General features: G+C 40.5%; 1 protein-coding gene across 2 annotated transcripts in view; it reads left to right on the forward strand.

The window, feature by feature from the left end:
* UROC1 (urocanate hydratase 1) overlaps nt 1-27,568 on the forward strand; it is a 62,053-nt gene that overhangs the window by 2,796 nt on the left and 31,689 nt on the right. For both annotated transcript variants that reach the window (XM_019536812.1, XM_019536813.1), the window contains exons 2-11: nt 5,724-5,854; nt 9,182-9,275; nt 10,374-10,433; nt 14,591-14,719; nt 15,284-15,345; nt 16,386-16,452; nt 17,296-17,439; nt 24,341-24,429; nt 25,092-25,154; nt 26,089-26,268. In XM_019536812.1, coding sequence (XP_019392357.1) covers nt 5,724-5,854; nt 9,182-9,275; nt 10,374-10,433; nt 14,591-14,719; nt 15,284-15,345; nt 16,386-16,452; nt 17,296-17,439; nt 24,341-24,429; nt 25,092-25,154; nt 26,089-26,268 — 1,019 coding nt within the window. The remainder of the gene's footprint in view (nt 1-5,723; nt 5,855-9,181; nt 9,276-10,373; nt 10,434-14,590; nt 14,720-15,283; nt 15,346-16,385; nt 16,453-17,295; nt 17,440-24,340; nt 24,430-25,091; nt 25,155-26,088; nt 26,269-27,568) is intronic.

The raw sequence follows: 27,568 nt of genomic DNA on the forward strand, positions 1-27,568 counted from the left end.
TCAGCTAACTTCTAGCTGGACTATTTTTGCTAGAGGTTTCAACATAAAAGGGCATGAGCCAAAAATGTCAAGAATAGAAGCCTAAAGGACACCTTTGCAAAATTGCTGGGTATCTAGCAGCTCTCATTGAGCCTAGGGCAGGAGAAGGAAGACATGTAGCTCTGGTAGCTGCTGGCACTTTTGAAAATCAGGCTTCTGATGTTACATCCTAATATGGATTGAGGACGCTCACTCTAGGCAGATGGCTTTGAAAGTCCTGGCCACAAAGAACCCAGTTAGACTTTGAGAGCTCATGTACATCAATGGACAGGCAGAAAGATCTTCTTTTACTCCTAAACTGAGATCATCTGAATTGAATGTTACTGAAGGAGGATCATTTAAAAAAAGACAATTTCATTTTTACAATCCCTTTTCGGAGACCAGTTCCACTAAAAATTCTTAGCCTTAGAATCACTAGACAAAAGAAGACAGATGGGACAGATTAAATGTTCATCTTGTTGTTAAAAGTACAAAACAGGGACTGAAGGAATCATTGTGCCTTTGGGACAGTCAGTTCCCCTGTGTGTGCCTCAGTTTCCTACAAATAAATTAGGGCTGTGAAGCTTCTTTTTTATGTTTGTAAAGTGCTTTGAGACCCTCAAATGGAAAGGTCTGATAGCATTGTTATAAAATGGAATTGAGTCCTTTCATATGAATCCTGACCCAGTCAATGGTTTTAAGGAGAGAGGTAAGGAAACTCATTTAAAGAAACAAAGGCTCTGATATTTCTGGTTTCTCAAGCGTCCCATGACAAAGATATAAGTAGCTGATGAAGTGTAGTGGGATTTACTGCATTCTTTTGGCTGCATCCTGCTCCCCTCTGAAGTCAGGGCCAAGCGTTGCTTTGAATGTAACAGCCCTACTAGTTCTATTGAGCAAGAAACAAGAAGTATGCTAAAAATGGTAGAGAAATGTTAGTTCTGATCCACCAGAAGCATTTTGTATCAAGTACAAGTTGAAATGAGAAAAACACATGAATAATTCTTTCTAGGTGGGATTTTCACAAAAGCCTAAGTGATTCGGGTAAACTTTCCAGTTCTACCCTCAAGTGTAGTCAGAGCCTGATTTTTAGAAATGCTAAGCACCCGTAACTATAGTTGGTATGAATACAAAGCATTCAAAGAATACAAGCGCTGTGAGGGTCACCTTCTCTTCTTCTGCTTGCAGAGTATCCACAAGGAGACTGTTTCTCTGGGATCCGTTCATTTGGGATAAAACTTACTCCTACTCCAAGATCAGCACAAGGCCCTGTATTCTAATGAGTTTACGAGACCTTAGATGTCACATAGATCTTATATTTTCCCTCTACAAGGGGCTGAATTCCATCACTAATACTAAAGGATTTGCTGAATAATCAATAGTGAATAGATACAAAATTAAAGTTACACTCCTTTGTAGCAATTGGTCAGGCACACCTGATAGTTTTGTTTCTCGTTCATGATTGAACATACTGGTGAACTTATGGTATTGGTATCAATCCTTGCAATTCAATTTGGTTCCCAGGAACATGGACATAGGTTTTGCAGGGACTTTCCGGGTCATCAGTCCCCTGTTCTTACAGGCAACCATGTCAGGAACTAAACAAGCTCCACCTTAAAACTAGCTAGTTTTTTTAGCCCCCAAAACTTTTACTGGGGGCCCCCAGAACCGTACTCCTCTGATGGTGAGGAACCTTTTTCTAAACACCAACCTAGATTTATTCACGGCTGGTTTATATCCATTTGTTCTCATATCAGTGTTGTCTTTTAGCTTGAATAGCTCTTCTTTTAACTGGTATTTACTCTTCTGCTAAATTCATAGTTATATCTCTTGTCATCCTGCACTTGCTAGGCTAAATGAGTCAAGTTTCTTTGATGCCCTCTAATATGGTAAGTTTTTTGCTCTGCTGATCATTCTGGTATCCCTTCTTCTAGACCTTCATAAAACTTTGACATTCATTTCCACGAATGTTTGCATCAGCAAAGTTCGGTCTCCCAGTGGCAGGGAAAGTAAATGGGGCATAAGCTCAGTGCAAGTGAATTTTACTTAAAAATCCAAATCGATATTTAGAAAAAGCACATGCACTGTTTACCCAGCTGTAATACTAGCTTGCCCATTTTACTGTTTGTATTTATAGAAGAAGTTAAAAATATCCCCAAGCAATGCCATTATGCTACAAATTATGCAGAGTATTTATTGGACAACATGGGGTCACTCAAAGCAGGTTAGAAACATAATATTTTCATTCCTACTGCATTCCAATTCCCATGGGAGAATACAGCCATGACTTCAAATATTGCAACATTTTGTCTTTTTGTGTTTCACAAAAATTTTTTCCCACATGGAATTTTAACCCTGACTATGTTTTATTTTTAAGCAGTGCGAGGCAGATTTATCCTCTTTTTAGATATTCTTCAGATCCTGATCATTGTATTTATGCCTTATTGCAGCTGAGATGTCCAATAACAAAAAACCTCAGATTCCATCCCATGTTAATGATAGCTGGGCTTTTGCATTAGCTAACAAGCTCTTGAGAAGCAACCGCTTATCAAGATGCTGAAGAAATGGGTGGCAGTTGAAAAGGAATTTGCATTTCTAACATCCCCCAAAATGGATGTTTTCTTGTTTCTTTTTCATACTCTCAATGAGGGTCCCAGTTTCCAGATTATTGGCCAGATCTTCAGCTGGTGTGAATCAGGATGACTATTGACTTCAAGGAGATTTGACCCCTTGGGCTCAATACCAAGCATGACTATGCCAGTACCACTTCCTTTCATGGTCAGGTGATCTGTTCACAACTGCACTGCATTCATTTTGACTCTTCTGGAAGACCCTACGGATGGCAGAGGGAGTTTTGCATGTGGAAAATTTGGGGGCACAAATGATGAGGTAGCTGAAAAATTCCAGCCATAAGAGTCAAACCGTGGCCCCATTGAAGCCAACTAGACTGGGCCAGGACTTGGGCTTTATATGGCTTTCAAGGTTCTTGCTAAAGTGGTTTCTCTTCAGAGAAGGACCTATGCTAAATTCATCAAGAATGAGGGGGGCCATGTGTTTTCCCCACAGTATTCTGGGTGCCGTTAATCCCAGTTTTCTGCAAAATAACTGCATCCGTGGCTCCCCTGTACAGCCACCAGAGGGTGCTACAAGCGCAGGGTATATTTGCAGCACTGAGTCCTCTCCAAACCTGCATGGTGGCTTATTGGGCTCTCTTCAAAGTAAAGCAAACTATATCTCGAAACCTCACAAAAAAACTAGAGGAAGTTATTTGAAATATCTTCAGTGGAAAGCAGCATGGATAGTGCTGCCATTTATAATGCAAATGGAAAATCTTTTTGGTGATCTTTGCAGGCAATTAGCTTTGTAAAGGTTGTACACTCTTTACTCTTGTATGGTGCTAATAGAGTGGAAAGGGAAATACTTTTTTGGTATATGACTTAAAAAGTGACTAAAGTTAATGACACATGTATATCATTGTTCATCCAAAAGGATACCAAAATGCTTTGCATGCTGTGGGCAGCATCTTTGAAAGCAGTGGCCCAGTGCAGCCTGCAGTACACAATAATCACTTTAATACGGAAAGGGAGAAACGCTATAACTGCTAATGGTGCACAGCAATACCCTATTCAATGGCGTAGGACACAAAAGGACAAGTATTCTTAGCCAGCTTGAACCTGGGTTGGAAGAAGTTTGGCCTGGTAGCATGTCGTGTATACTTGCTTATGATACAGCAGTGAAAACCTTTGATCTTAATGAAAGTTTCAGGAAATCTCACGTTAGTGGTTCTGAATAGCATCACCCTTGGAGGCACAGTGCCTGCTTACTGCAGCAATAAGGAACTGGTTCAGTGCTGGCTTGCAGGAAAGACCACTGCCTACCAAATCTCCTGCAGAGCATGACCTGGGTGAAAGAGCTGGCGATGCTAGTAAAATAGCTTACATTTTTATACAGCTTGAAATAATCTTAGAAATGCTAGTTGTGTTCCCTGCTGGCAGAACAATTATATATACATGAAAAACTACATATTTTACCCAAAATGATATCTACTACTGACCATTTGGACAATTAAAAATTTCAGGTAAAATAAACAGCATTTTTATTATTTCTGTCGGTCACTCATAAGCAGACATTTAGGTGTGGCCAACACTGGATAAAAATGGCTTTTAATATCCAAATCAAGAATTGTAAAGTTTTTAAATGTTGTCTGTTTTATGTATTTCATGCTTTTCTCTACTAGAAAATAGACTTGTTTTTTCTTTTCTTTTCTCAAAAGCTGACCCATTTTTAGCTGACATTCATCTTGGTTTTGGCTGAATAATGTGCAAGATAACAAGATTTTCTTTAAAAACTCATTGATTTTTCAAGTTGTAAGGAATATAAAAAAAAAACCCTTGAATTTTAAGCTTGTAATAATACTTTATATGGGAATGATCTGACAAGCACAGATTACCAAGTGTCATCGTATATTATGAGTGTACTCTTTGAGTAAAATTTATGCTGAGGTAGAGAGCCAGAAGGCCTATCTATCACTTAAATCCCTATAAATTCTATCTGGAGTGAACTTTTTGCACATAAGCAAATTTTGCACATAATCAAATGCCACATGTCTCCTTGATTTTAATTCCCTTCATAGGATTGTTTCTAAAAATTCTTCACTAAGAACAAAGATTAGGAGAATATTTCTTTGCAAGGGATTAGAAATGACAGGCAAACACTTTTAAAAATAACCAGGCACATCACATTTATGCTTGATCCTAGATTCACATATCTTACTTGCATTAATAGGAATTATGTAGGTACATTAAGAAGATAAAAAAATCACTAGAAATCACCCCAGGCTATGAATGACATACTGTGCATTACACTAGTAAGGAGGTAGCACCTAATGCACAGTGCTTCATTGAAACACTGAAGACTTGGTCGCTGCCCTGAAGCTTGAGCAGAAAGTCATGTTACTCTTTATCACAGAGCATTGCTCAATAAACTTCTCAGAAGGCCAGATTCTCTGGTCCTCTTTAGCTCCCATGTGCAATTTTAGTGCTTCAGAGAGACCATAAACTGGCTATATCTCCATAGCTAGGGGCATCAGGGGTGGGCCAGGTCTATGCAAGGTGCTGACTGCGCAGTTGTTACTGCATACACAAGTGCTAAATGACTGAGCAGTAACCAGAGTCAGTGTGCAGTAGCATCCCCAAATGGCTGTTTAGTGATGCTGACTGTGCCGTAGCTTGATACTACTGCGCAGTAGCGTTGCATCATGCATCGTGCCACATGGCGCTGCTGTGCAGTAGTCACGAGCTACTGCGCAGTCAGCACCTTGTGTAGACGTGGCCAGGGCGTAATTGTTCATCACTGCCCTCCTGAACCAGTTGGAGGAACGTGTTGGAGGCATGAAAGGAGTGGCCAGAGTGCTAACATACTCCAGTTACCCTCCACCGGCTCCTTTTTTGACCTCTCTTGCTGTGCACAGTGGAAATTAGGTACATCATAGAAACTGGGTTTGAGTACTTTGGCTTGTGCAAGAATTAGGATAAAGAAGTTTCACCAGAAGTGCTGTCTCTCTCACTTGCTGGGTCCTTACTCTTCTAAGGTCAGCATCCTTGAATACTCATAATCTGGGCAGGTTTCCCATGGAGTGCAGTATAGAGATCATGGGTGTGGTAGCTGCTCACTTCATTTTACTCATGCCTTTTTTTTCCCATCAGCTGGCTCTGCAGAACTCCTTGCGTTATTTCCCACCTGAATTACACCAACTGCTGGCATCCGAATTTGAAGATGAGCTTAGGCGCTATGGACATATTTACATGTATAGATTCTATCCGCACATTGAGATGAGGTAAGGTTTGGGATGTGTGCTTCAAAATTTCCAGGCAGCAGCCACTTACATACTAATTCCACTTTGGGCATGAAAATCACCTCTGGATATAGAGGTAGCCTGAGACCTGTGCACCACTAAAGCCCTACTTTAGCTTTTCTGGAAATTGTGTCAAGACTCATTAGTGAAATGAGTGAATATAGTGGTTTTTTGTGTGGGATTATAAAACAGTGCCTGATTGTCCTGAGTCCTGGGTATAGTTTTGGGACGTCTGTAAGCCACATAGCAGAATTTCTTCATGCTTCAGTCTCTTTACTGCTTTCTGGCCACATGAAATTCCTCATCATTAGTGACCATTAATACTAATTACTAATTAATTATTAGTTATTATTAATTATTAGTAATTATTACTAATTACTTATTACCTCGACATTAGTAACCTGATCCATGAGGAAAATATTGTACACCCTTGTTGGTGGCTATTGGCCCTTCCCTTTTCTTTCTACCATTACACTGCTCTCCTCAAATGAAAGCTGCTCTCCTCTATTCTGTGTGCTGTCATAACTACCCTGTTGTATTTATAGACCTGAGATTTCGACCCAGCCGCTGGGTCTGAGATATCCATACACTGCTGTAATATTGAGGCCCACAACTGGTAAATCAAGGATTGCTCAGAGGCCCTGAATGACACGAGACCTTTCTGTTTAAGAAAGTCAGTCTTCATGTCACGGAGGGGAGGCATTTGAACCGATTTTAAAGGGACAAAGAGTATTCCCCATAACTAGCTCTGATCTGTGTAGCCTACCCCCTGTGACCCCAGTCTGAAATATGCTGGGCCTGCTGATTGTTGGAGCATGCCTCAAGGTTTTCCTTATGGTTTGGGGGACAGATCTGATGGCACATAGGTTTTTGGAGCAGAGCAGTTTTGTTGAGTGTTATCTGCTCTTTTTTGAGTCTGATAAATTGCTTCTTGCATCAAACAAGGGCCTGTTTAATATCTGAATAGAAATCTAAATAAATAAGACAAATAACAATAAATCACTCAGATTTGTGTAGACAACTGTTTCTAAGCTCTCAACATTAAATTGGGGCCTAGATAAACCAAACACTTTCTTTAAAGAGAGCAGAAGTGTTGTCTGAATAGAAAAGTTGGGTTTTCAGTAGAATGTAGCTTTGAGTAATATGTTGAGAACAGACTTCCACTGACTGGGTTGGAGTAGGTGACTCAGCAGGTCACCTCTGATGTGAATGAATCTGTGATTATACTGCTACTTCTAAAAGTTTGTGTATTTTTCTTTTTCAACATTTTTAACACTCTCTCAGAATCTCAGGAATAAAAGCCAAAATGTTTCTTTTCCATCTTCTAAGATTTGATTGTGGTTTGTTGTGTATTTCCTGTGGAACATATTCGAGTTTGGTTGTGTTCCATTAATATCAATATGTATGTGTCAATATGCTTTGTGCTAAGAGATACCTAAGAATGTGCTTTGTAAAGTTGCTTTTGCTTTCATTAATCTTACATTTTAATTAAGATTCTAAAGTTGCTTAGTCCTATAAATTGGCATCAGTTTTCCCATATATTGTTATTTTGTTACCCCTGCAAATGAAACAAAGCAAAACAACAATAAAAAATAAAAAATCCCACTGGGCGTGTCTACACGTCACCCTGTGGTGCTGTTGTTACTGTGCTGTGCTTTAGTACTTTGTTTTGGAAGTACCAAAAGGAAGTACTAAAGCACAGCGCAGTAACTGCCTGTACTGCGCCATGCGCATGGCGCATGGATAGGTTTCGTTGCTACTTTACCATAGTGGTGCACTAAAATGGGGAAGCGTGCTGCTTTGGTAAAGTAGCTGCCACTCACGTGTAATCCCACATCACCCTACATTGCCATAGCAATGCACTACAGCAAATAGAGACATGCCATGGTGATGTAGCAACGTGCTACGGCCACATAGGGTAAGATGTAGATAAGCCCACTAAAAATGAATTTCCTCCTGCTTTGACAAAGACCATGATACATTTTCATCTTTATCCTGCAGAAAACAGATAAGTTAAAGGATATGTGCCTATGGGATGAGACCAGCTGCTAAATCAATACAATATACATTTCAAATCCTGGGCCAGCAGATGAATAATTGTTACAATTGTCAGTCTTTATCCTCACTTTTCCAGAAATGTCCTTCCATATGAAACAAATCTCTGACTTTTGGGAGAGTGCATGCTAATGAAGTAACATGAATTGTCTGGTCTACCTGAAGTAACTTTAAATGGCCATAACTTTTCTGCTTTCAATATAGAGGAAGCAATATAGTGAAATCTTTTTAACATGGTTATGCTCTACTGTGAAGATGATGATGATAGACCAAAGAGTCCCTAGCACTTTTGTGGTGGGCTGTGTACAGGCACATAACAAAGAGATCATCCCTGCCTTAAAGAGCCTGCAATATAACTGTAAGACTAGAAGTCATAGGACATGTTGATATGACAAGTAGATGGGGGAACACAAGGTCACAATGAGATTATTTCACAAGTTAGCCTTGGTGTATGAAACTGCCTTGAATCAAACTGGGTTCTTTCCTTTTCAAGAATCATCATTAGTAACCAGCATTGTGCAGGTCAAACTGTACCCTCAGTGATATTTGTGAAACCCCACCGGACATTTCTACCATTTCGTTGAGAGTGCTGCCCTGAAGCATACCCCCTACTCTGTTCACCAAAGCAACAAAGCTACCTTAGAGCAGTGCAGCTCAAGATGGAGAGCCTGAGATTGGCACTGGGGTGCATTCTCAGAGTTGCTGTAAGGCAGCTACATTGCACCATTTCCAGGGTTTGGCCTACACAGAGTAGGAATGAATGGGGTAGGAATGAATGGGTAGGGCATGTTTCTCAGTGGTGCTCTTCAGTTCAGGGCGGAGCCGGTCTCTACATACCCATTGCATCCAGTATAGCTGGAACTGAGTAATCAAACAAGGTGATGGTGCTTCAGGAAGAATCCAGCTGTCAGTTCATTGCATTGGCTTTGCAAAGCTAGGATGGAAAAGAAATAAGAACAACTTGTTTTTGTCACTCAACTTAGTACCCGTTCATGATTCATGACCTCAGCAATTGATAGGAGAAACGGGCTGAATAAGAGTGTTCATAAACAGTCTTTAATTAGCTCTGATACGTATCAAAAAAGGCTTTGTCTGTTAATTAGCAGGAATCATTATTTTATTTTTTATTCTTCTCTTATGAATGTGCAATTCTAGGAAGTTCGGTGGCAATTCAGGTTTTGTTCAGTGTCCCCCACCCCTTTTTTTTTAAAACATGCTTGAAAGAAAAATCCTTTGGGTGTATGTTTGTTTCAGAGCCTACCCCATAGAGGAATATCCTTGCAAGATCAAATCAGCTGCTGCAATCATGCACATGATCATGAATAACTTGGATCCCTCAGTAGCACAGGTATGGCACAATGAAAATAAAGGTCTCAAAACTGTTCACAGAACAGGAGCAGCTCTGCAGGTCACTTCCTGCATGTGCTCACCTATAAACTGAGCAGTGTAGACACTTACAATGAAATGGATCTCTGCACAGATGATGCTCAATATAATGGTTAAATGGGTTTTAACTGGTGCCTGAGCCTTACACTGGCCCTTTGCACAAAGGTGAATTGCTCTATGTATCGGTTGGGCACATCTGCATGTTCACTTATGTGCTCTAGGATTGAGCATTAAATCTGGTACCTCCATTGTGAGGTACTAGAAAAAGGCACATTAGCCTATTTTAATGCATGTTAACTAAAAAGTACATTTTTTAAAGATGCTTTAATGTGCATTAAAATAGGCTAATGTGCATTAAAGCACACAACCAGTTAATTTTCAATATCTTCAGAAGGGTATCCATATAGTATCCAAGGAGCTGATATCTTTGGAGGACTGAGGGAAATCTATGTTGTGTTATGTCTTAGTAAGGGTTGAGGGAATGTCATGTTTCTCAGGACTATGTCCTATGTATGGTTCAGTTCTTCAGTCCCAGTTGCTTCACTCCTATTGACTTTGATGGGAGTCATGCATGCTAGAGGGCTCTTTTATATGGTAAAGGACATTGCCTTGCTTTTGTTGAAGGCTTCAGTACCAACCAGGACATTTCTGTCACAAGTCCAACACCCTTTAAATCATTCTGAAGTGTAGATGGTGACTACTAGATTCCTTTAGCTACTCAGCCTTTCTTACAGAGGTCTGCTATTAATGAAGACTGGAATAGGGGTATATAAAGACCCAAATTATTTAGTTTTATTGAGCCTGGGGTGTTGGTAGTGCAAATTTAATAGGTCTCTTTTTGTGTCAGTAAATATAGAAAAAATATAGTCCCTGGGCAAGGAGACAACTATGGTAGAGGGCAATGGTCCAAACAAACACAGCAAGATGAACCAATGGAGATTATATTTCCTGTCTAGGGGTGGGTTGAGGGACTACAGAGTTTTGGGAGGTAGCAGGGAGCCATTCCAAAATGTTTTAGGAAAACACTTCATTAAAAATTATTGAAATGTACCTTTCTCAGTTTCCACAGGAACTTGTAACTTATGGAGGAAATGGACAAGTCTTCAGCAACTGGGCTCAGGTATGGCATTGGTACATCTTCACTGTTGTGAAAAGATTGATCAGATTTACACTTCAGCCATCCAAAACCATTCTGTGTAGACAGAGACGGTGACAATTTTTTGGCAGTCTTGGTCTCATAATATTTCAAAACATCCTATCTGGAGCAATGAATGCTAAGTTATAAACTTCAAAGATATACATAGTTTTATTTAATGAAAAGAACAAATGCTGCCAATAGGAGTATTGCAACATAAAAGTGGCAAGCAGCGGATAACTGGACATATCTACATGTGTGCATTTACTGCACAGTAACTAAAATTACTGCACAGTAGGGACACATGTCTATATGTGCATGCCTGTGCTATGCAGTAAATATGGCAACTTATGCCTACTTGAGCATAAATTCGATACCTGCGTGATTCAGGTAGCAAATTTACACTCAATTAGTTACTGCACAGTAATGCACATATAGATACCTTACTGCACAGTAACACTGTGTGTGAGAACAGTCTACACATCGTTAATATGTTTTAACTCCTGCATGTGTAGATGCCAGCCTATTCTTGCTTACTGCATGGTAATTTACTGCACAATAAATTTAAGCCGGCATAAATGCATGTGTAGACACACCCATTGTGTATTTTAAAACCAATTCTGTATTTTCCTGTTGTAAATATGCATATGCCTGTGGTATGTACAGCTATTTTAGAGGCAAACTGAATCCTAAGAAGCAAGAATGTATATTTGTTTTGTTGTTTCTAATGATTTCACAGTAGCTTGCACAAAATGCAACATATTAATAGTGTTGGGCTTGACTTAGAAACCATGGTCTTGAATTTGTTTCCAACTGAGTTAAAGATTAGCCAAAGACATAAGTATTAAGTACCAGGTGACCTTCTAGCTCTTTGTAGGCTGTAATTTCAGTTTGGTTAATATTATTTAGATTTTCTTATAGTGGCAAAGAGTGAGTAGAGATTTGAATGTAAACCCAGGGCCAGAATGTTCAATACATCATAAACTTTTTTCATGCAACTTCCTCTGCATACTGTATGTCGGTCTTTCCCAAACTTTTCCTCAGCATGACCCCATGTATGACCCCATTTCCTCAATATGGCCCCTCATTCCCAACACTGCTAGTGCCCTTCACTCCCAATCTGCAGTCCCCCAATCTCCCCAGGTGCCCCAGGGCCAGGGCCCGCAGCCCCCTTTCCTCCACCCCAGCACACCTGAGCCTCAGCTGCCACCCACAGGAAGCAGCAGCTGCTGAGGCTGGAGCCCACAGCCCAGCTCCCTGTCTCCCTGCCTCTGTCCCCTCTCCTGCAGGCAGCACGGCCAGAGCAGAGCCTGGGGTTGGGGGGAGGGGAAGGATGTGGACTGCCCACTGTGGGCTTGGGGCTCCCCACCCTGCTGCCCTTCCTCTGGGCCTCTGCAGCTCAGTGGGTGAGACCTGGCGTGGAAGAAAGCACCACGCCACGACCCCATCCACTGATGTTGCGGCCCCATTTGGAGTTGCGACCCACAGTTTGGAAACCACTGCTGTATGTTCTCCCTATTCCATCCAAAAATAAGATTTATTGCAATGTAGCTGTCTCATGTTATACAACACTAAAATTTACCTTCAGAAAACATTTCAAGGAAGTCACTGGCATTAATTATAGGGTTAATCCATTGCTTTCTATTCTGTTCACTCAGAACCAGATTGTCTATGGTCTGGGAAGCACTGACAAAAGGGAAAAGCTGTTCTAGGGCCCTCTGGACAGCTGTGTCCAGATGCAGTCTTTTCAAGCATTGGAATTCATCCCTCCGTCCAACCTCTGAGGCACAAGACATGCCAAAGCCTGCAGAGCAGTGAAAGGATGAATTAGGGCTGGGGTCCTTGTTTGTTGCTGGCAGAGCAGGACAGATGTGCAGAGGAAAAAAGGGCTAGACCCCCTTCAAGATAGAGAGTCTCAGGGCTGAGGAAGTCTAAAGGCCTCCTAGCTCTCTGCCTCCCTCCCAGAGCGTCTCCTGGCCTGGTATGATTCTACATGTTATTCTAAGGCCATTTATACCAGAAAGTGCTTTTCAGACAAACATGCTTTATACCAGATATCCCTGTTCAGCTTTGGTGAAGTTATCCTTTTCTTAGTTTTAAAAGAAATTCTTCGACTGCCCTCCTGATCAGAGAAGATGAATGGTCTTGTGACTATAGCACAAGGCTGAGAGATATCAGGCTGGAGTTTTGTTTCCAGTCCTACTACAAGCGCCACATGTGGCTATGGGACAATTTGTATGCCCCCCATTTCCTACTCTGTAAAATAGCAGTGGTAATTCTTACCTCTCTTTTGGACCTTTTTTAAAAACCATAATTCATTTGTAAAATCCTTTGAGACCTTGAAGGAAAGGTGCTGTGAAAATGCACTGCACATTTAAGGACCTTGTTCCATATAGATCATACAGCAGATTTAATGTGGACAGCACCTGCAATTAGATCAGCTGCATGCATTTGCTCTAGAAGGCTGACAGTCCTTGGGGCAGATGCTGAACTACAAGGTAAAAATGGATAAAATGTGGATACATTTCCAGTTCCAGCAGTCTTGTCCAAGTTAGATAGAGCTGTGGTCTGCCAGTCTTCATTGCAGAACAAACAATAACTTTTTGTTACTGATTATTACTGAGTAGCAATTGCATAACTGATCCAGCTATGATGGGTACACTCTGTTCTCTGTAGTGTTGTCCTAAAAAGTGCATTTTTAAAAAAATTGTGAAATTTCTCTTGAAAATGCTGCTGCTGGTGTGTGTGTGTGTGTGTGTGTGTGTGTGTGTGTGTGTATGTACGTGTATATGTATGTATATAGGTATATGTATGTAAGTATATATACATATATATGTCTAACACTGATATCTACATTGATCCTTCTGACTAATTAAAGACGTGCACACACACATACGAAATACAAGACATGAAATACAGTAAGATTTAACTATTTAGAGAGTTTTCAGTTCTTTAGTACTAGAAATACATGGGAAATAATTTTCCCACTCCGTGGAAGTTTTGAGGGTTTCAAATATTTTCCTGTTCTGCACTGGGATAAAATTGTAGCCTTTCAAAGGTCTTTATAAGGCGGGGAAACAGGGAAAAAGAGAACCTTATCCACCCAGAATAGTCAATCAGAATAGTCAATAGTCCAGTAGTTGGGGTACCCACCCAGAATATGAGAGACCAAAAATGTAGTACCTTTCCTTGCCAGCTCCCAAATTCAAGGTAAATACTCTTAACCTCTGGGCTGCTTGCTGTTCTAAATGGGTGAAGCTTTTTTTCCTGTCTGAGAGCAGTTGAAACAAGCTGTTGAAACTAGCATGTACATTCCCATAGGACATGTTGCAACAACAAAAAATGAAACATTTTGTCAGAAAATTCCTCACCATGTATAATTAGGACAGTAATAAAGTGTGCAAAATAATATGGACTCCTCTCTATTGAGAAACAATGGACTTGAGTCAACTTTTGCAGCCAATTTAGATACTAACAGCTCAGTTCTACTCCCTGGTATAAATCCCAAACCACTATTGAATTTTATAAGTTTTTTGGGGAATTTTCTGTTTCTGGGTGCACCAAGCTTTGCATTTTCTTTCATCCATGAAGAAGATGATTTCTGTTTGTGACAAACAATTCTTTCCTTTTCAAGTGCAAATTGTAACCTTCATGTATTTCCAAGCTGAAAAACCACACTAAAATATCCTTTTTCAGGTTAGGATCAATAGTTTATGTGGGCGTTTCAACATTGTTACTCTAAAGAAGAATTTTTAGCATTTGGCTTTGGGAAATTTGCCAGAAAACTGCCAGTTCAAGTTAAAATTAGAACAATTCTAAAAATGATTCGTTAAAATGCTAGCAAGTTGTTTCTGGGTTTTGTACTGGGGGAGAAAAGGCACATTTTTGTTTTTGCTTTGCTTTCTGGACCTCATTCAGGCTTTTGCTCAGTAGTAATTTATGTATTTCCTGCTATGCAATGTCCTTTTAATGGGCCTTATTAAAAGGAAGAATGTGGTGAAGGCTTTGGTTGCTGTTCTATATAAAAAACCTGCTATTTTTCCACGTAGCTGTTTTTGTACTAGGAACTTGAAAGCTCTGTGAAGAAAGATCGATGTGAGATGGAAACAGCTTCACTAGTTTTCCTTTGCTTTAACCTTCAGTTCTGGTTGGTGATGCAGTATTTGTCCGAGGTGACTGAAGAGCAAACGTTAGTGATGTACAGTGGGCATCCTTTGGGCCTGTTCCCCAGCCATCTGCATGCACCTCGCTTAGTCATCACTAATGGTATGGTAGGTATTCACATCACATTCTGTTGTCTGCACCCTACCTCTTAAATGTATTCCTTCTTAGAGCTTTCTCATCATTTGAATTTATTGCAACACAACTAGAACACATGTATCGGTCCAAATTCCCACATTTATTCTAGTGCAATCCCTTCTATGTCTTTAAGCCTCCATTAGGATCACTGACAGTAGGAGCCTGCAATGCTAGTAATCTTTTGTCATTACCTACCCAGGGAAGATCGAATGAATGCTTTAGAGATGAAAGGCAGGCAAAGTTCTTCAGGTAAATGTCAGCTACAATCAACGAACCTAAAAATTAAGGATGTCATTGCTAGTCCCCTGAGCCATCAGTACACATCACTTCATTTCTTGTGGATAGATAGTTACCTTATCTAAGATTTGAAAGACAGTTACATGGCAGATTAGGCACTTCTCCCATGCTTTTAGAACATAGGGAGTTAAACCTACTTGCCTTACTGATTTCCATTGATTTGCTACCTTTGTGTGAATAGAATTCCAGGTTTCAGCCTGTGGAAAAGAATGGTTAAATTCCATATTTTTTTTCTTTAGGTTGTACCCAACTATTCCTCCAGAGATGAATATGAGAAAATGTTTGCAATGGGAGTCACAATGTAAGATATATATTCACTACTAATCCAGGTTTGCAAATGTATAGATTTGCAGTCTTACCTTAGCTAGAACGGAGTCAGGGACTAGTTTTCATTTGATTAGAATTTCTTTTAACTGGGTTTCATAGCTGAATCAAGGCCCTTATTCGGTAAAGCATGAAATCCAAGCTTAACTTTAAGAGCATGAATTATCCCATTCATAGTCTGCAAAGCACATAAGTATGAATTTCAGTGATGCTGGCATTTGAAGTTAAGCATTTAGGTAAGGGCTTTGCCACTAAGTCCTAAAGTCATAATCATGGACCTTGAAGCAGAACTGAAGTTGTCATGATTTTTGCTATATTTCTGGAATTAATTATTCAGCTGATTTTTTTTTTCATGTTCATTTAGTTTATGGAGCAGGGGATTGTCCACCCAGTTATATGAGTGTTCATGCTGGTGAGAGAATGAATGGCTGTAGGGTTGTTAAAAGCCATGGAGAATTAGAGGTTCATAAATAAGGAGCTGTGAGCATGTGGAAGAGAGTAAATATAGAGGGTGAATGTGGAGGCTGGGATTTTTCAAGAACTTCACATGAGTAGGCACTCAGGGTAGCATTTTTTAAACCATTTGGATAAGGGCAACCATTTAACCAAAGTGCTTTTAAAAATCTTACTGTCCAGTGCTCCTGGACTTCCAGCTCAAGTTGGACATTCACATTGTTGAGCCAGATATAATGGTTGGGACTGCCTGGGAGCCAAATAAACACATGCTTCCATTGTATGTGTTTGCACCACAATTGTGCTATTATAAGTGACATATGTGAAACTCCCTTTGCTTAATGTGGGAGTTCAGCACTTGAACCAATGGTGGGGTATTGAAAGGGCAACCTGCTTTTTATGTTTATGGGCAATTTTTTTATTTTAATTCAGAAACAATTCAGTTAAGTGGGGATAATACGATGCCTGCTAATAACAGATTATATAGCCATATAAAATGCTCTTATTGCAATTTTATTTTGAGTTGGGTAAAAGTGATATCATTGAGTTTGCTGTTATTGCCAGGTATGGCCAGATGACGGCAGGGAGCTATTGCTACATTGGACCACAGGGAATAGTTCATGGAACAGTGGTAAGAGATTTTGGAGCAGCAACTCTCCCTCCTAGAGATGGCCATTAGCCGGGGCTGTTCTACTTGCTGTTATCAGGGCGCTCCTGACTATAAAAGGAAATTAATTTGGCTGCCACATTAATAAATGTGTGGTTCTCCTCCAAGCTACAGCTCTGGCCCCCATTCCAAGTTTGAGACTGTTGGGTTGTTGTCTAGGTAAAACAGGAGAGCTACAAACTAGCTGTTTTTTTTTTTACCAGGTGCTTCTTGTATAGCATCTTTAAGTCCTGTCTCAAGACTTCTGTGCATGATTTCTGTAAACAAAAGTGTATCCGCTGAGTCCTTTTGGATTTAAAGAAACATTTATCAACACACATTCCCTGCTTTGGCTTCATAGCAGGGTTGATTCAGGCATCTCTAAGCTGTTGGTGAGAGTGTCTTTGACCTTGACTATCTTACAAGCATAGAAATGGAGGGCTGGAAGAGACTTCCAAAGATCATCTTGTCCATGTGGCCTCCACTGTAGCGGGGCCCAAGTATAATCAGAAGCGATGACTCGGGAGTGGAACTCAGCAACTTGCTGTCTTGTCTGACACTCCCAATAGTTTCTCCTGACACCGAGCGTTAATAATTTCATAATTTGATTTCATTGTATTCCAAACTTCTTGTAAAGGGTGGACCATCTGGTCCTTCTAAAATGACCAATGCCTTATGGCACCATAACAAATTCCACTTACAAACACATGTAGCTTCCACGCAAATGTGAGAGTGCAGTAGTGTTATGGACATATTAAATAAAAGTAACTGGAGGATTTTTAAGAAAAGGAGCCTCTAATCATTACTTTATTGCGTGCTGTGCTTTAGCTGACTGTGCTGAATGCAGGTCGTCGCTATTTGGGTGTGGAGGACCTGGCTGGAAAAGTGTTTGTCACCTCTGGCCTTGGTGGGATGAGTGGGGCCCAGGCTAAAGCTGCAGTTATTGTTGGATGCGTTGGGATCATTGCTGAGGTAAGACCAGCACCTCCTTATTGTCACTTGATCTTTCTGTTGCTCTGTGTCCTGTCTCAGATTTCTCTGCTCTGCTGAGGCATGTCTTGTTTTCTCTGTCTGGTTGGCCTTCCCTTGCCAAACCCCACTCTGGCTGCATCTTCTCCTGCTCATTTGCTTGGTCATTTACAATCTTCAAAACTCTATTAAGTATATAAAACATACAGCTTATTGGAACTCATTAACAATATTTTCTCCACAGAACTGTACATCTTTGTCATTGCTTATTATAATCTCTCCTTCTTTTCCTCCAGCACTGTGGTCTGACTGTTACCAGTTCATTGTATTAGACCTCAAACTATAGACCATGTCTTTCTGTGTTTGTAAAGTGCCAGCTACTTGCGTGGTGCTATATAAGTAATAAATCAGTGGAGTGGCACAGTGGAGTGGGCAGGTTTGACTGTGTAGGCTGAATTCAGCATTGCTGTAAATAGCTGTAACTCTTACATACTTCAAGAAAAATTGTGCAGTCTTACACCAGGAATGATTTTGACCAATGCTGTTCAAACAGGGGTGATTTTAATAGGATTAGTGGTTAATGCCTCTGGCAGCCTCATCAAATTATAAGCATGCCTAATGGAAATGTTGGAATGTACTAGTCATTTAGGTGGGGTTTTCATAAGTACTCAGCATTGGGCTAACTGGGCTCTCACTAAGGTCATCGGAAGTTGAAATCACTGAGTTTTACTGCTGACTGCAATGGCAGCAGAGTTAAGCCAATGGCCAGCACTTTGGAAAAGTCTTCCCTTAAGCAACAAGGCCTCAGCATCTATTGACCTTAGAGTCATAGATCAGATCAGATGAAGACCATTTATCCTGGCTTTCCTGATCGATGATAATTGACCAGCCAGGAAAGTTCTGCTTAGTTCTTTTCCGGAGAGCTAATTTAGGTTCACAAAGCTTTGAGGCACTTCATTCTGCATCAGCACTTTGAACAGCCCGAGCCTGGTCCTACACTGAAGAGAATAGGCTTCAATGCACCTTCCTATGCACCTGCATGGATCCTGGGGGCAGTCCTCTGCAATTTCATCCCTAAACATATCTTAGCGCAGCCTCAGAATTGCTCCAAATCACACCAATTTGTAAATGACCCTGAGGGAGAAATTATACTGACTCGGGAATTTCTGTGGGACCATTCTCTTGTCTACTCACCATGTATTACCAAGGTGTTGTGAATTTGGGGGTTTGCTCTTTGATCCGGTGTGATATTTGCCTGTTCAAAGTCTGCCCAAATGAGCCATACATTTGAGCCCTACAGGAAAATAGTTCAACAGCAGTCTTCTTAAAAAAATGAGTGTATGGCAACAGTCTTTCCCCATAGCCCCACTTAAATCAGTTTTAATGATAGCTTATTAATATTAGCCATTTTCTCTCTCTGAGCTAAGTACCATGAATGTATCAGCAATCAGTATAATTGTTAGGGGACCATCATGTTTATGTAAGACATAAGCAACACACCTAGTACTAAATGCTAGTACCATATTTTCTTGCACCTTTTTCCCAAAACTCAGCCTCCTAAAATTGGAGTGTATATATTAAGCAGGGGAAGCTGATTTGATGACCAGGATAGAAGTACCTTGTTCTGATTCCTGCTCCACCATGCAACAGCTGGTATATTACCAAGTCAGGCAGCTGAGGGTATCAGTTACCTAAATGACTTATTCTTCAGTCCAAAGGGGTTAACTATTGTCTCTCCTTTCAATGGTCTTGATATTTTACTAATCAGGTTAAACTTTCTTATGGCAATTGTGTTGTCTGCTAGCTGCTTCTGGTCTCCCTTTTCCTGTTTCACAGCCTTGGAGATAACTTTAGTTGTTTTCAAAATCATAGATCCACCCTGAGACACCAGTCTTAGAAACAGCTAAGATTTCAGCTTTAGTTAAACAGGAAAAGGAGGGTGAGTTAGCTGAACATTAGGCCTCCTCCCTGCTCTATGCATCCATAATGCTGGAAAAATCTTTTGTTTCTTCATTCTGCCTTTTGAAAGCAAGGTAAGTATTCCAGGGTGTGTTGTATGTGACAAAATACACTACTAAAACATGTGTACCTTAACAAGCTTGTATACAAACCTGTGTACTCATAAGATCAAAATTAAATCCACTTGATTTGAAATATAATTTTAAAACATTTAGATCTTTTAATGCTTGCATTTTTCATGTTCTAATGCTATTTATATGTTCACTTCTTCTAAAGTTTTGTTTGATTTCAGACCAGAATGGATCCCCAGCTGTTTAAATTGCGTAACTTTAATGTTTTCTATGTTGCAAAATGTAATGTTAGGCATCATCTGGGATTATTCGAGCTGTTTTGTTAGACAAGCATTCATTTATTCTTTTGCTAAAAAAATATAAACACAGTTCTGGCCCCATTGAACACTTTGAAGATCCATTGATTTTCCTTTTTAATTTATTCAGCAAAACACTTAAACACATGATTAGTATCAAGTATGTGTTTAAAGATCCATTGAAATGTCTAATTCTTCTTCTGAATTAGGGTTTTAGAGAGTTGCTCTGGTAGGTATAAGTGATTTAGCAATATTGAATCCAAAGTCCAACAATCACAAAGCTTCTTGACTTAACTCTCTAAATCCTACCAACATGGCTTATTGTTCTGAAAAGGTGATCCCTGACATCTCATCTCTACATTAGGTTTAAAGCCTAGTTTCCAAATAAATCCAATTCATTATATTTCTCCACCAGATTAGCTCAGACAAGATTTGAAACAATTTAAATAGAAACAATGTGGATAAAAGTTCTGATTTTTCTTTTAAACACTACTTAAAAATAATTACATTATTCAAGGGAGCAGATGAAACCATTCAGAAAATATTTGATAAATTTTTACAGTTCATTGAAGGGATTGTAATTGAAGTTTTAAATGGTTTAAGAACACATTATATTTTGCTTGGCCAATAAAATACATTCCTGGGGAGTTGTTTTGAACTATGACTTGGTAGCAGTTGCAGTGTTTTATGTATGCTGTGTCCTAAAGTTTGTTAATAGCATCTTGTACAATATATCACTAATTGCAACCTTTCAAGTTAGTTTCATGCTGATTTGCTAGGCAGCATGAAGGCTGCTTGCTCTGTAGTATGCTGAAGTTTAATAATTAAAAAGAACCAGATTCTGATGCTCTTATTCATCCTGGGTGCATCTACACGTGCGCTTCACTGCAGAGTTGACTAAGTAGCTCCCCAGTAAAGCGTCACAGTCTACACATGCGCTAGTATTAGGGCACAGTAAAATAATTACCTGTGCCATAACATAGACTGTCCAGCACAGTACTATCTTGCGATAGAGTACTTAACTGCCAAAACGCGCATGTAGGTGGTGACAGGGGGTGACTGGGGCACAAGGATGCTACAGTGTGGGGCTACCTGCCACCTAACCCTGCACTTTAGCACTCCTGCCCCAGCCAGCCCCATGCACTTTAGCACTCCTGCCCCAGCCAGCCCCATGCCACTCAATGCTGCCATCCAGAGCCTGAGGCTGACCCACCTGTGCCTTCTGCCACCCCGGTGCTGCTCTGCCCTGGCTCAAAGTGCTGTGGTCCCAGGTGCACATGTAGATACTGTACCTGGGAGCAGCTGACTCTGGCACAAAGTGTGCCGGCGTTTATCATGTCGCATTATTTGCACATGTAGATGCACCTGTTGTATTTTAGGCCCCTGTCAGACATTCAATTAAAGGCATGATGGGATCTGATCTACACCCCCAGCAATTGTGCTGCTTGCCATGCTACATGTGTAGGGCAGGAGATGTGATTATAGGGTCATGGACCAATTCCCAATTGTGCCATATTGCCAGCACAGGGGAAGCCCAGAATCATGGATCAGCAAGTAGCAAAACAGTCAGGTGATTGGTGCTTCCAACCTCAGCAGCACACTGGAGTCAAGGCTGATCAGCTGATCAGCCTGGCCACACATTCAATTTGAGTCACAGTGGGAATCAGTCCCAAAGTTATTACATGTTTTTTGTGTAATAATGTCATGGCTTATAGCCTGTTTTATCACACCTTTATTACATTCATGTGTGGCTGGGTTACTACTTAAGATATAATTAACTGGTTAATCATGTCTTAAGTACAACGTCTATCAGGGACCTTAGTATATGACTTCCATGGAATTACTTGTATAGTCTCAACCCAAGATGCTAAAGGATATCGAGATCTGGCTGCACATCAGTCAAACTCATTCCCCTGAAATTCTGTGCAACCAAAAAATATCATATTGCAACAAATCAAGCAAAGCAAGATCAAATAAAAAAATTACAATTCCACCCTCCCCCAATTAGTCACCAATTTTGCTTAGCAACTTTTTGATAATTTTAGTAGGTGTATATTAGTCTCTTCCATGAGGATAACACTAAATTCTGTTTGTGGAAAAAACATTGTTGATGATCTAGTTGCAGGAGTGACCACAAGGTGACTTTGTCAGTGAATTACCAGTACTCAGGAAGCCTTTGCTCCTAAACAGTGAAACATTTTCAGGATCAAGCAGTGGAGAGGGCTGGCGTTTAGTAGGTCACCTGTCTTTTGCATGCAAAGCTCTCTGGAGAACAAAGTAGGCCATGCCACTTCTGAATCTGAAAGCCTGGGTCAATCAAACTGCCCACATGGGACACAGTAAATCTGACCCACTGCATCTGGATTTGAGATCCAGTTTTAAAAGGCTAGAATGTCATCAGTTTTGCAGGGTCCCATCCCTAATGCTAAAGTCTTAGCAACGTTGGATCAATTCGATGAACTCTTCAGGTAGCTTTCTAGGTGAGGAAAGCTAGCTTAAATTAATAAATTATTTTGTATCCATACCTCCACTTTGTCATCTTGATTGTTTAAGTTTTACTCAGTGAAGAATGGTTTTGAGGGGATGCTACCCACATCACTTCCTTGTCCTTTTCATCTCTACTGCTCCAGATGATTTTGTTCAGAAGACTAATTGTCACCTGTTTTTTATCTCCTGTGGGATGGTCCCTGTCAGAAATGAGTTTCAGGAATGCACATGAATAGCAGCTATATATATCTCTCTATATATTTTAAGGAACTATTTATGCAAATACATTGACGGATTGTACAGGAGACATCATTTTGTCAGCCCTGGCTTCTGAAGTTGAGACAGGAGGAATTAAAGCGGAAGCTCTCTTTCCTCCTAAGTGTAACATGAAGCAGAATCCTATTTTTAGTTGCACTTGCTGAGGGGATAAAGTGATTCATGGTGTAACTCCCCGGAGTCACTGGACTTGCACCCGAGGTAATGTTTGTCTGTTAATGGTAATGCCATTTTAAACACTGCTGGCTCACTGATCAAAGAGCATAAATGTTTGTCTAAAGTCTGGTACAAAGGAAGTTAATATCTTTAGGCATGCTGGTGGGATGATGAGAAAGTTCTGTAACCCTGTCAAGGCAGATCTGAAGTGTGGTGATGTGCAAAGCAAGTAATGCAGGGGATTTACACCCAGACTCTTAATTGTGATAGCCGAGTCCATTTGTTAGGTGACGCTCTATGTTCTCTTCTTCACCTGTGTTGATTTACCTTAGTTGCAAAACAAGACACAAAAAGAAACAGGCTTTTATGTACCTGAGATCTTGCTGTGTGATTCCATTGATGTCACTGCAGACTGGGGTTTTTGAACAATATCTCTCATCAGCGCCATGGGAATTGATGGAACGTTTCCTGCACTAAAATAATTGGGAAAGACGGGGCTTGTAACTGTCCATCTGCATGTGTGTGCCTTCATCCCATGCATGTCAACACAAATATGTTAAAAAACTACGAGTGGTGCAACATTCAGAGTTGGAATTCAGCTTACCGGGACCTCCATGTCAAAATGAGGATACATGGATCTAAGTTTGACCCATTTATTTCTCTCTTGGAGGCAGAAGAAGGCCAGGAATGAGTCCTTGCTCATTTTTTTTCCTAACGTTGGCTGAGTTTTTTTTTTAATTCCCAGCCAGTTCTACAAGAGGACATCTGATGTTGGTTTTGCTTTAACCAAATCTCAATTACTCAGATATGAAGCTGGCAGAAAAATTGCCACCACTAGTTTGTTTGTTCTTGTTTTTTTCTTTAATTTCCATGAGAATTTTCCATGCTTGGGTTTTCATTAAAAAATCTGAAAACAGGGACATTTTTGGTTTTCATAGTTTTCAATGAAATCATAAATCATTCAGTAAAAATGGGGAAACAGCTTTAATACAAATAATCTTGAGGGGTGGGGGGGTGAACTATTTCCTGACTAACTCTAATCAGGAGTTTGCTTTCTAAAATCTGTTCTGGTTTGAGAGCAGGTGATTGGGCCAAAGGATTCCTCTCTTGTCCGATTCAGAGTCCGAAGCAATAGAAAACAGAACTGATAAAACCATGGAAGTTAGAAGTGGAAACGACCATGGGTCATCCAGTCTTTCTCCTTGAGGCTAATGCAGGCTTATTTTGCAAGGTGGATTTGCTAGTGTTAGTACATCTTGACTAGTGTTAAATGGAAAACTGGAACGGTGAAGTTCTTTGGGGAATGTAATAGTCCTAAATCTTTGCAGAAGGGTCAGTCTGTTGTAACTGTGATGATCCAGGAGATATGTGAGAAGGAATGTTTGCGTGGAAATATTTTTTATTGGACCAGCTGTACAGTTAGGAAATTGTTAGACAAACTACTGGGCACAAAAGAAGGGCACTTTGTGCTCCAAAGCTTGTCCAACATCTCTCCTAACTTCTTCTTCAGCAGTCCCTCACAGGTGAGGATGATTGTCTTCCATGAATGTCTTACCTGTGGGTCCAAAGACGGCTGATGAGGCCAATCCAGGATATACAGTTGGTTCAGTAAAAGAGCACCAAACAAACCGTGTTAAATCGTTCTGCAATTTGTCTCAGGTTGATGAAGCTGCTCTTTTGAAGCGATACAAGCAAGGATGGCTGATGGAAATCACAGATAGCTTGGACCACTGCATTGCTCTGGTCAGGTATGGCACTTTACTGATCCGTTGGGATCTTCTGGGTTCTCTAAATGCTCATGAGCTGTGTGCAGGGGGTGGAGAAGAATTGTAGGATATCTGTCCTCAGCCTTCTTCTGCTGTTAAATATGTGATGCCTTCATCTATGACTTGTTCCAGCAGCTGTTATCAGTAGTAAATACAGTTGCACTAATGCTCCTTATAATCTGCATTGCAATATGTGAAACTGATCTTTATTTAGATTCATTACTGTGCATAAGGCAATTACAAATAACATTAAATTTGAGAAGTTACTCAAGCCTTCTAGACTGGTGCACTTACAGCAGGGAAAACAGAGCAATTTCAGTATACTACCTGTCGACTCAATATATCCAGTCTCTTTGTTACTCCAAAGCTGCCATTTGGAGTTCTGATTAGTACCAGGGTAAATGAAGGAGAATCAGACCCATATTTTAGAAATTCGGCACATAAATTCCTAGTATTGTTATTAACCCCCTTCTAAAATCAGAATCCTGTTTAGTTTCTGTTCAGCAGTGTCCATAATTTATTTTGACCACATATATTTTCTCTGTTATTTGAGCCACTGCTTTGGTTGTGTATATATGGTTTGTAAACTACAACTATGCAGATGATGAATTTTCTTCACCTCATCCATTTTTATTCAATTATAGAAATGCACGAAAGAACAAAACCTCCCTTAGCCTGGGTTACCATGGGAATGTGGTAGATCTTTGGTAAGTACCAAATGGTAGACACTTTAGTATATGGCATTTTTCCTGGCTAGTTAGCATGGAATCAATTCCCAGACCTGGAGCATAAAGGGCATGACTTTCCAATCAGATGTTAAATCAAGACCCTTACTCTTGTTGATCATCAAAAATCCCACTGTTCGTTTTGCCATAGGAGGCATATTAACATTGGTGTCCAGATTACAAATAACAGAATTACATTTTGCCAAACAATATACTCTCTGCAGCCACCACTGGATAAGGAATTTCTTCCTTTTCCCTTCTAAACCTTTACTGTTCTTATATGAAGAACATGGCTTTAGTTTTGAACACAACTAATTAAAAAATGACATTAGCCAGTGTCTTAATAGAAGATGAATCCTTAGTTTTTGGAAAACAGAAAATTCTTCTGCTCTTGTTGTCAGTGGTGGCAGCAGTCCCTTGATACGAGGATGACAGTCTTCCACTAAATAGGGAAGTCATTGGTGAGTCCGTAGATGATTGAGAAGACTCATCTGAGATTCCTGTAATTGACTGCAGACGTGGCAGATAGTTCTGGGAGGGAGTAGATCCTGGTGATGTCAGGTCACAGCTCTTTCCCATTAACTCTTTCATCTATCCTTCTCCATAGTGAGGTGAGTTTGCTTGAAATGACTGATGCCTTGCCAGGCATCACGGTGCCATTGAAGATGATTCAGTGCTTGAGACTCCCAGGTATTGATGCTAATATGGCAAGTGCCATGCCAAGAGCCATAAAACAAAAGACTTTGGCCACTCTCGGGGCATACTTATAATGATGTAGGGAATCTTTAGAGCTACTAGTGGGAACTCCTAACTGGTACTTTCGGTGCCTCTGAGACCTAGGATGATGAGAGGTAGATCTGTCTGGCAGTGGCAGACACCAGCTAAGTGTTTTATGTCTTATCTTTTCTACACACAGGGAAAGGCTTGTCTATGAACTTGATACAACAGGAGAACTGCTAGTTGATCTAGGGTCTGACCAAACCTCATGCCACAATCCATTCAGTGGAGGATACTACCCTGTGCAGCTCTCCTTTGGGGAAGCAAACCAGCTCATGTCTGCTGATCCAGGGACGTTCCGTGCCTTGGTGCAGGAGAGGTAAATGGTGGACCTTATTTCCTACTGGAGTCACCAGATGGTTGGTCTTTTCCATATGATGCACAGCATCAGTAGCCAGATTCTGCTGTCAGTGATGTCAGTGCAGATCTGGAGTACTGTCATTTAATCTACACTGATGTAATCCTGATATTTCCTGTAGAGCAGCTGTGCATTCACACTCAGACTCAGATTCTGTGGGACGGATTCTATCATGTAGCCTGGTCCCTTTCTCTGCTACTATACCATGACACACTGTTGTATAAAGACTAAGGTCTGAACATATCTGCTGTAATTCAGTTACACAGATTACCTAGCATGTGAGGTCAAAGGCCCACTCAAGCTTAGCAGCTCATCAGGCTGATGTGGGTAAAGCATGCCAGTTTTGGTAGCCAGCAGTGCACGAGGGAGTGATGTGGCCAGTCTCACACTGAATTGCATTTGACTCCTCTGCCTAATCACAAGCCACCCATTTACAGCTGGAGGACGGCCTTTAGCATAAATCCAGAGCCAGGAACGTACCCACACCTCTAGAACTCTAATAAGACACTGTAACTACCCTGCTGTTGCAAATCTGCTGTGAGACCTGTATTTTAATCCAAGAAACAGGAGGAAATTGCAGCTAGTTCAAAGTAGAAAGGTGTGTTTTGATGGTTTAGCATAAAGGCAACAGAGTGGAAACCTGCAAAGATGTCCTAGGAAAGAGGGAAGTCAGAGGGAGAAGAATCTGTTTCATTAATTTTTTGAATTTTGATCTAGAACCAAGTTAGCAAATGGCTTTACAAGAAGTGGATTTTATTTTTGAGTACATTACAAATGTAAGAGTCCCAGCTGTATTGATTTTGACCCTCAGCCAATAGCTAAGGTTTTGTAGTCTATAATCACCAGAACTAGAAATTACAGAATGATGTTATAAAGATTGACAGGGCTAGCTCCTCTTCTCATGAAGATTTCAGATCTCTGATCAAAAATAGGGGAAAGGAAGTGTGATGACAGTATAGAGATGCCTGGCATCTTCACCAGTGAGAGCTTCCAGCTGTGTTACAAGAGGAAGGCAGTAGCAGTACTAGCTTTGAGGTTATGTCTCAGATCTTAGGGAACTGAGCTGACTCTGTATTGGGATGAGAAACCTATGGGCAGTTGTGTTAGTAATTCAGTAAGTAATGCGTCTCTGGGCCAGTATTTAAGCAGTACCTCACCTTGTTGCTAGGTTCCGTTGTGCTGCTACAGGAGGTCTTTTTTCAGATAAATGCACTTGCAGTCATTGAAGATCCATTGGCAATTTTTATAATAGTCTTGGTGT

Source organism: Crocodylus porosus, unplaced genomic scaffold (assembly GCF_001723895.1).
Source record: "Crocodylus porosus isolate Cpor-Errol unplaced genomic scaffold, CroPor_comp1, whole genome shotgun sequence".
Lineage (NCBI taxonomy): Eukaryota > Metazoa > Chordata > Crocodylia > Crocodylidae > Crocodylus > Crocodylus porosus.